Source organism: Neltuma alba, unplaced genomic scaffold (genome assembly GCF_004799145.2).
Source record: "Neltuma alba isolate B1F8T4 unplaced genomic scaffold, ASM479914v2 tig00011085_pilon, whole genome shotgun sequence".
NCBI lineage: Eukaryota > Viridiplantae > Streptophyta > Magnoliopsida > Fabales > Fabaceae > Neltuma > Neltuma alba.
Window position 1 is genome coordinate 1,214 of NW_021635826.1, and position 9,971 is coordinate 11,184.

Below are 9,971 nucleotides of genomic sequence, written 5' to 3' on the forward strand. Positions count from 1 at the left end.
ATGGATTAGGAGGCTTACCTTAGTGGGAATCACCGTTTGCCTGCCCAACAGCCCTCACCGTTCACCTCCTCCTCCTTTCAATCTCAACAACACTCTCTCTCTCTCTCTATTTCTCACTTCTCTCCGAGTTGCAGGTGAAAAATGAAGAGAGAAGAGGCGATCAGATGGTTAAATGAGAGAACAGCACCTGTGGTGTGTTTGTCAAAATTTCTGGACCATTTTGCCCTTCTATATTTTCTTGTTTCCAACTTCACCCCTTCATCCATTTTCTGAAATTATTAAATAAACCTAGAAATCAATACACAGTATTTTATATGGATTTTCCTTTTCTATTAGCTTTTTTAGCCCATAAAATAATTTTTTAAAAATTTCAGGTCAAAAATTGACTCCTCACTATTTTTCTTGAATTTTCAAAGAAAATAAGCCTAAATCCCATAAATTAATTCTTAATACATTATAAGGATTTTCTGCCTTAATTAGCTTCTTCATCTTATATAATAATTATCATAAAAATATCAGCTAAAAAAAATTAATCTCTAGCTATCTTTTTTGGATTTTCAGGAAAATCGGCCCCTTTTAACTACAGAAATTAATTCTAAAATTATTTAAGTTATTTTTGGGGAACTAAACTTTTCCATGAGCTTCCTAAATACTCAAAATTAATATTCTATAATTTTTTAATTTCTTTAGATATTAAATAATTTTAGTAATTACTTTTTCCTGTTCTTTTAAAGCCTGAAAATTCGGAATGTTACGAATTATACTTGATTCTGCGAAGCGGACAAAAAAAAGCTATGATTGATTCTAAATGTGTTTTGTGGACATTGCAAAACATAATGAAAAAAAATCATAAAAGAAGACCTTGAAAATTGAAAAATTGTATATAGGGAGCCGTTCACAAAAATTGTTATTTGTTTATCAATTGTTGTCAAAATCAATACCAATATTGTCGTGGGTTCTAATTTGTAGGAGATTATGTTCGGGAAAATTGTGGGAGATTATGTCCGGGAAAATTGCTAAAAAATACCTTGAAAATACGTTATATATGTAACTCATTCCATACATTAACAGAGGTGTCACACATACAAGAAGGGAAACTTTTTAGAATCTCAAAAATGTGTTTGCCAGAATAGGCAGAAGATGTTAATTTTTTACACCCGTTTTTTGAGATTCAATTATATACCAATGTGATCTTTATGATTAAAGCATGTCGTGATATGAAAATTATTATTAGTTTAACTCTGATTCATGATTTTTGAAACCGATGAATCTTGAACATGTACCTGGACTCTAATGGCAGGATGTTTGAAAAGATTTCTTCCTATAACATGTTTAAGACTCAATTGAACGTAACATATATAAAGTACGTGTTGATACAGAAATCATATTCAAATTTTTGCTCTCTGATCTTAAACCCACGCAAATAAGTAGAATCACTCGAATTCTATTTTCGATCTCACAGCAAATAACTCTGATGAAAGAAATAGAGTCTGGGTGTGGAGAGAACTATTTTATCTCAATTTTTAGTTTTCATTCGCTGTCCTGTACTTTTAACCCCGATACACTTAATTTTGACCTGTGTAACTGTTCCACCCTTGTTTATTTGTGTCCTGCTTATAATGAGCTTGGGTTTATCCATCAAGCGAAAGTGGACCAGTACGTGGTTTCTTTCGACCAATCCACCCTGAAACTTTCTGTATCAGGCCTAATAATTTTCCAAGCCTAATATTTATCTAATTAAATGCAAATGACAATGTTTTTACATGTCATTATACATGCATTCAAAGACCTCATCATGAGACTTTCAACATTCCTTTATATCGTATTTGTGGACACAGTACAAAACAAGATGTCCTATCCTACATTCTAAAACTAATCAGTTTGTGTTGTATTTCTCTTTCTGTTTCTTTCAAAATTGTCATAAGCTATCCTAGTTCGCACGAAAAGCAGCAAGCTTGAAACCAAACCTGCCATGGAAATACAGCCCCACCATATGAAAGTTTGGAAGTAACACTTCCTTCCTGTGCACATAGACATACTAAGCATCCAGCTTATGCGCGTCGAGGACTCGGCGTTGGAGTCATAAACCAAAGCGGCAATAAGGCCAAAAAGACATGAACCTATGGGTATGTTGGTGATGAGGATGTTGTGATTCACAGGAGCACTGTTTGGACCAAACAACTCAGAAGTAATGGACACTGCTTCAGAGAAGAGGAAGCCAGAACTTAATCCTAACATGCCAGTGCTTATTCTCAGAGACGCTTCACTTCCAGATGCTGCAAGCAATGTGAATGCAATTGGTGTTGGAACCATGCCAATTGTGTACCATCCTGTCCTTGCAAAGTGTATGTTCCAGCTGCATTATTAATTAAAAGTTAACTAGGCTAACATATATTTTAATCACATTCCTACATAAAATTTAAAACCAAATTGACTATAAAATTGATGTTTTATCCCACTTAAGTGATCAATGAGTAAAGTCAAAAGATTTAATTATGCTTACTTTTAGATCAAGGTAAAATAAGTTAGCTAGACTTCTCTTCAACAATGCATTCCAGGCATAGAGTTAAAAAGCGGGAGAAATTTATACTTGTGAATTCAAGTTCTCAAATGGGAATCATTACTAAGATAATTGATCTCTAAGTTTGTGGTTTAGTATTAACATCTTTTGATGAACACAAAGTTGGCCTATTTTCACTGACAAGTGCTGGGTCTAATGAAAGAAGTTGGTCTCTCATAGCATGATAAATTAAGATTCAAATTCTAGAATTCCCACAACAAGAGGTGTCTACATTTAATACTCAATCATTTTTTAAACAAGATTTCTTATACACAAGAGGAAAAAAGAGCCTATTTTTTGTTCATCTAGAGAGGTCATTGGATATTTTCCATTACTATGTCTATCTCTTTCAACTGAATGAATTGCCCAGTTGAAAGAATAATAAAACCACTGTATATACAGGATCAAAAGAACATTTTAGTGGACGATCCAATTGAAAGTTGAGTAATTTGTAAAGAACATGAAAATGATTTGAGAGAAAGAATATGCTTTTCGAGTCACATACTTGCTCAGGAAGTCAGGGCCAGCAGCAAGAAGACGACCAAAGAAAGAACAAATGGAATATAACGAAATCACAGAACTAGTCTCCGAACTGAATCCCAATGACTTCGTAATTTGCCCCAAGTTGTTACAGTAAACCAATCCAGTCGTACCTCCACACAAATATGCTACATAGTACAACCAAAAGTCCCACCTTCTCAACAAGAGCCTCGCTGAATGTTCTTCACAAATGACTCTCATCTTGTCTCTCTCCATCATCTCCTTAACAAAACCACACTTCTTCTTCCTTGTGAAAGTCACACCAACACTCCCATTTCCTGTACTTTCCTCATCACCATCATCATTATCACCACTACCAATCAGCCCTTTATTAAGCTCATCATTATCATAATCACCATCATCCGGTTTAGTCACATCCAAACTCAAGTTTCGCAGACAAGTCCATTGATCTCTGGCATACACAATCCTAGGCATGAACAATGGAAGCACTAGCAGAAAAATAGCACCTACAAGGGTAATACGTGCCCAAGTCGTGCTAGTGGAAATATCATCAAGGATAAGGAGATAGAGGCCTGTGATGAGAGAAAGGATGTAGAGGCCGATGAAGACGGGGAAGTCGCGGTGGTGAATGGAGTCGGATGATGGAAGGGGACGTGCCGGCTGATAGAGAATCGTGATCGGGATTAGTGTGACGCTTGAAATTAGTAGAGGAATGAGTGCGTTAAGCAAGAGGTAGAGAGCGTCATCGCTGGAATTTACTGAGTTGACAAGGAAAGTGTATAATGCTGCAGTTACACCATTGAAGCTGATGCTTAGAGATAATGCAAGAGGAATACTTGATGTGAAATTTTTTATGCAAATGACATAGCACACTGTGTTGAACCAGCAGATACTGCACCCGGCTGCTAAACATGAAAGAAATACCTGCGTGGTTTATAATTATCAAATTTTACTAGGTTGCTAAAATTCATAAATTGGTGTGAGTCGCATATGTAAGAAACAAGAATGAAACTATATATGTTATAAAAAAAGAATGAAACTATATACCCTAGTGACTAGCATCTTAATGCTCATCACTATGATAAAATATCCACTATGCAAATATATAACTTTGACAATTTTGATTTAGAATTTTTAATTCATGGTTTTTAAGTAAAAGATTATCTTTTGAAAAGTGATAGTTAATTAAGATATTTATTTTAGATATGTATAAATTAAAATATAAAATGAACTTATATTAAATCTGGACCCTTCAGTTTTGTTCTAGATGGTTTAGATTTGGGGAGCACCCAATATGTTTCAAGATTCTCAGCTGTTATGTGAAAATGATATGCTAATGATTCTGGTTGTTTTGTTTTTCAAAAAGGACATATGCCAAAAGCAAAAGTCATCAAGACTTTTTAGTGAAAAGTAAGATTTATCATCATCATTTAACTAGGGTGATGATTTTCCAAGCATGAAAAAATATGTTGGAACGAATTTCGGTATATATTGCAATGAAGTTTAGTATATACGCTGACATTAGACTAGGAATATTATAGTTACATGTTTTTTATACTAGAAGTCTAGAACATAAACTTGCAGCCAACAAATTATATAAACAAAATTAGGTAGGGGATAGGTGGTTGATCATTTCTTGTGTTATTTCCTAGCTTGGAAGGCAAAAAAACAAGTTTATTAATTTCTTGCTTTACAAGAATCATCTTAATAGTTTAGGTATTGTGGCCAACAACTTGCCAGCAATGTCATAAAGGTACAAGGGGTTTGTCTGCACGGAAATATTCAGATTATTATCCATTAATTATTAATTAATTTTAAGTTATTCATAACTAATCACTCCTAAATTACATTAGTAAACTATTTCTATCACATAATTTTGTTATATATTAATACTTCTATTCTTTACTATAAGAGTTAGTTTGATTTTCAATTTAATCCTAAATATAAAACCGGCCTCAATGCACTTTATCTTTTATATTTATCTTTTTTTTAAAGGTAGTCCCTGTAGTAGTTGTATATGTTGAAAGTTTCATCAAATGGTAGTATTAACTAATATATTTGATTAGTAAAGGTATTTTAAGAAAGACAACATCTATTTATTACCATAACTAACTTAATCAATTTTTTTAATGTACTTAAATTAGTCAACTTGCTCTTATATTAAAGGCCGGAGGTAGTATTATAAAGGAAGAATGACAAAAAGGAAGCTGAAAATTACTAAATCCCAAATCAGGTTTGGTAACATCACTTTATTTGGTATTTACAACACTGAATTTACAAATAATAAGAAACTTTTGTTGACATTTCTTATTTAATATTTACAAATTTTCAAATTCTTTTTGTATCATTTTTCCTATTATAAAAGACTTCAAAATTTACTATATTATTTAGATCAGATGTGTCTAGAAATTATGATAAGTGAAACAAAAACCAAAACAAAGACTTGTATTGTGTTGTGTCTTTAATATAATTCATTTATTTTGAAATTTCAAATTTTGTTAGAAATGAGCATAGCATGCGTGAACTAAAATTTTACAAGTACAAAAGACGTCCATCCAACACACATTTGTTCAATTAAATTAATTTGTTCGGCAAAAATAATTTAATTAATTTTGTTGGCCCAAAGTCTTCAATTAAATTAGTTGAAAATATGCTTATATTTAGTGCTCAATAGTGCCTTAAATAAAACTATCCCCAATAAAAGGGGTACTTATATTTTAGTAATAAAACAAAAGGATAAAAGTATGTAAGGGACAACAATCACAACATGTTGTTGCCGAATAAAATGTATAAATTTAAATTACAAATAAAGATAACTTTTTTTAATTTTATTGAAAAGAAACAAAGCAAGTGATTAAGGGCCGTGGGACACGGGGGACGATGAGTGATAAGTTTTCATTTTATTCTTTTTTTTTTTGATGAGTAGTTTTCATTTTATTCTTTTGGTAGGAAGTTAAGACTAAATTATACAAAATTTTATTAAGTATTAGGTCGTACATAAATAAAGTCATAAATCCTTGTATGAATACAAGAACGCCATTAAAATTCTCACCGTTGGCAAAAAAAATTAAGATTCTCACCAATAAATACTTTCACAAAAGATAAGATCTTAAACATTTAGATTTTTCCATGAAGTTTATGTCCTAAAAACAAATTTTCTATTATATTTTCCAAATTAATTTTCTTAAATTATATATTACGTCCATAAAATTATCTGAAATATGAAGTCAAGTAAAAACAATTTAGCATTATATATATCCCACTAATTTTAAAAGTCAGAGTTTATTATCAACATTTTAAACAGTAGAATTTACTCGTACCAGATTAAAAGTTCTTAAAAAATTAATATCCAATCCAATCTAACCTAAAATTCTCATTTTGCAATTTTTTTATAGACCCCATTTCTCGTTTTAATGATGAGTATGAGTAATTTCCACCACTCTGGGTTGTTTTTAACTTTTGAAGGCAGAAGCTCCGTAGAAATTTCTTAAAGCAATTTTTAAATTTTGGTACAGAATAAAAACAAAACTTGTAGGCCCCAAAGCTATAATTGTGTGTTTGAATTTCACCTTCATCACCGCTTAAATTTGCGGTCAGAATTGTTGTTGTGTGGCTTCAAGAGGCTCACACATTTCCTTAAAAGATTTTCCAGAAAAATTAAGACCCATAAACGTGAGACTTATGAGCAAAGTAAAATATATACTACTTCAAGTTTTAATAAGAATTAATTTAAAGATTGAATTTGATTCTAAATATAAGATTTTTTTTTAGCAGTGATTTTAGATATACGATCTTAATAGGATAGTTTAATAAAGTCTATATTTATTATATATAACTAAATTAACTTCATAAATTAATTATCTGTCGTTTATACTAACGAGCAGAAATAGTACATGGGACACATCTTTGATCCATAATTTAATAAAGAATTATATTCGTCGTCTATATCTACATGTTTTTCTAAATATTATTAATTTGAATAATTAAACATAATTTTCAATATTCGTTAATGTTTGTTTTTAAATATTTAATATCTCAATGTCAGTATTTTTTAAATAAAACTAGCAGTATTAGGGTTAAAGAATTGAAAAATTATTTTATCAAATTAAAACTTTAAAATGAAATGATCCATGAAGATAAAAAATCTAAAACATACTTTTTTCTAAGTAGAACTTTTCTTTTTCTGACAAGTTAAACTCGTACGCCAACTATAATAAAATACACAAACTATTGAATTTAAACACAAAATAGAACCGCAGAAATCAAACTTTAATTCAATGTTAATTAAATACTTTCCTAAAATTCTTAAACATTGAAATGCAATACAAAATATAAAACTACATAAATCAAACAGATAAATTAAAAGTTAAATCACACAAAATTTTTTTATATTATCAAATAGAGTAAAAAGACAAATTTACCTATTATAATATATATAAAAAAGTTATTGGCATTATAAAATGTTAATTCTCCCAAACATTTGTTACTTTCTACTTTTGTGGGTCCCATTTTGTTCAGCTGTCTTCTCTCTCTTGTTTTTGTCAAAATCTCTTCCTCTCATCCTTCCTCTCTCTTTCTTCTCTCTCTTCCCCCTATTCTTTCTCTCTCTCTCCTACTTACCTAATATGCACCGTCTCTTTCTCCCGTTTCTCATTCCACGGCGACACCCTATATGCACTCACACGAAATGTGCGTGATTGGTTGAGAAATGGACTAGAACTTCACCCACCACCACTATTCTTCCACCTCCTCCTAGTTTGAGGAATTCAAAAATGGTATCACCGCAACCTATTACGCTCCACTTCTCACATATGAATCACCTCTTGCATATTGGGTAACTAGGAGAGAGAGTGGAAGGATAAGAGGGGAGGGGAGAGAGAGAGAAGAAAGATCGAAGAAGGATGCGAGGGAGAGAGATTGACAGGGATAGAAGAGAGCAAAAAGCTGACTTAAACAACGGGGGACCTAAAAAAAATAAAAGGTAAGGCCGTTTGAAAGAATTAACAGAGATTATATTTTTGCCCCTATGTTTTTGCACCTAACATTTTATTACAGTGTCTAGTGTCCTATTTTAATATTATAATAGGTAAATTTATTTTTTGATGGCCCAATGAAATCTTAACTTTTAGTACCTAATAAGGAACCCAACCAAAATTTCAACCATCAATTCTGTACGTCATTAAATTATATTTTTGGGTGTGTGCATATATCTGCTCAAGTTGAGTTATACGTGTGCGTATATAAGCCTCTAAATTTTATTACATGGGCAGATAAATAGTGAATAACACTACTAATAAAAAAGTCATATCTTCCTAAATCTAACAGTCTCTGAGAATTCATTCTAATGTTTTGAACTTTAACAAGTTAACTGTAGATAATATAAAGTTCAGGGTGGGTGAGTAGAATTTCGCCGAAACTGAAATAACAACGATTCATGGACCTAAGAAGAGAATTCAGCATTTTTAACAGAGAGCAAAGATGAAAGGCGAGTTGGAACTGGAAGTTACTGACCAGAACATAAGGCAAAGAGATGATTTTCTGAATGACGAGCCACTGAAGGCCGTTACCAACAACGCCGAGAAACGCAGATATGAGCGTGATGATCCACAGAGGAAGATACAGCAAACACAGACCAGAGCACCATCCAAATAGCTTGCCCATGTCGGAAGCCACCGCCAGATAATTGAGCTGAAGCTGAGTTATGTCAAGCACCGATTTCAGATCCGACGAGTAGGACGAGAAGTCGAAGTTAGTTCCTGTGAATGCTTGAACCCATATCGACGCTATGAGTAGGATCCACTTCCTCGATTCTTCACCCATACTATAGCGAGTTCTTGATGTTGATCTGATCCTACCTTCCTCCTCGTCGTGTTCAATTCATATATCTTGCGGATTTGATGCTGGGAATTGTTTACAGCTTGGGGAGGAATGAGAAGAGAGAAGAAATTGCAAGACCTTTTAAGACGCCTATATAGTTTTTTTTTTCCTTTTCAATTTTCCTATGAAATGTTTGTTGCTTTGTTTGATGGCGTCTTTCTGGTCATATTCAAGTGATGGTGATTGATATCATGTTAATAACTTCAATACACGGAATACGAAATTTTGTAAAAACAAAATCATTTGGAAAAAATAAATTATTCATTGTTTATAAATAAAAATAATAATTTGTCGGTTCTTATAGTTTTAACTGATTTTTAATCAGATTATTTAATTATTTTATTCCTTCTAATTTTTTCAATTATAGGCATTAGTCTTTACTTTTTATCCTCACAAATTATTAATTAGCTAGGACCACTATGGATGGAGAAGATGTCACAAAATACAAAATTTAAAATTTAAAAAAAAATGATAGAATAAATAGTATTTGTTACCAACATAAAAATAAAAACTTAAAGTAGGGTTGGCAGAAAAAAAAAAGAGCAAAGTAGCAACTAGCATCTCAATCTTATTTCTTAGGTATATCCAGCATCCTAATTTTTTGGTAGTGCGGTTTAGCCCATGATCTTTTAAATTTGGTGCAATCTCATCCTTTCATTATTTATTTTAGGATATCAAATGCAAATGAAAAAGTACTTTAGAATGCTGGACATATCTTTAAAAGAAATATTTCAAGATGATAGGTAAACTACAACATACTTTTAGATACTAAATGCATTTAAAAAATTAGTTTAGGGTATTGGATGCACTTAGTCTATTCACAAATAATGAGTGCAGAAAATGTAACATCTCATTTTTTATTCATCATATTTGTAACATCCTAAATATTATTATAAAAAAAAATTTAAATTATTATTCAAAAAAATAATTAAATAATGTAAAATAATATTTTATTAGTATTAAATAATAATATTTTATTAATATTAAAAAAAAAATAACACACCCCAACTTTTCCACCTAAGTCGGTGGAAAA

At 31.5% G+C, this 9,971-nt stretch overlaps 1 protein-coding gene across 1 annotated transcript; it reads right to left on the minus strand.

Moving 5' to 3' along the window:
- Nucleotides 1-1,717: 1,717 nt before the first annotated feature.
- Nucleotides 1,718-9,008, minus strand: LOC114761142 (protein NUCLEAR FUSION DEFECTIVE 4-like). Its single transcript, XM_028950467.1, has 3 exons — nt 8,573-9,008; nt 3,066-3,985; nt 1,718-2,356 (listed from the first exon to the last, which is right to left on the minus strand). Exons 1-3 carry the CDS (start codon nt 8,879-8,881, stop codon nt 1,873-1,875), a joined length of 1,713 nt encoding a protein of 570 aa, XP_028806300.1. The 5' UTR covers nt 8,882-9,008; the 3' UTR covers nt 1,718-1,872.
- Nucleotides 9,009-9,971: the final 963 nt, after the last annotated feature.

Coding starts and splice junctions, on each gene's coding strand:
- LOC114761142 (XM_028950467.1), bottom strand. CDS start 8,881: ATGGGTGAAGAATCGAGGAAGTGGATCCTACTCATAGCGTCGATATGG. Junction 3,986..8,572: donor TCTCTTTGCCTTATGTTCTG/GTCAGTAACTTC, acceptor TAAACCACGCAG/GTATTTCTTTCATGTTTAGC. Junction 2,357..3,065: donor GGCCCTGACTTCCTGAGCAA/GTATGTGACTCG, acceptor TTAATAATGCAG/CTGGAACATACACTTTGCAA.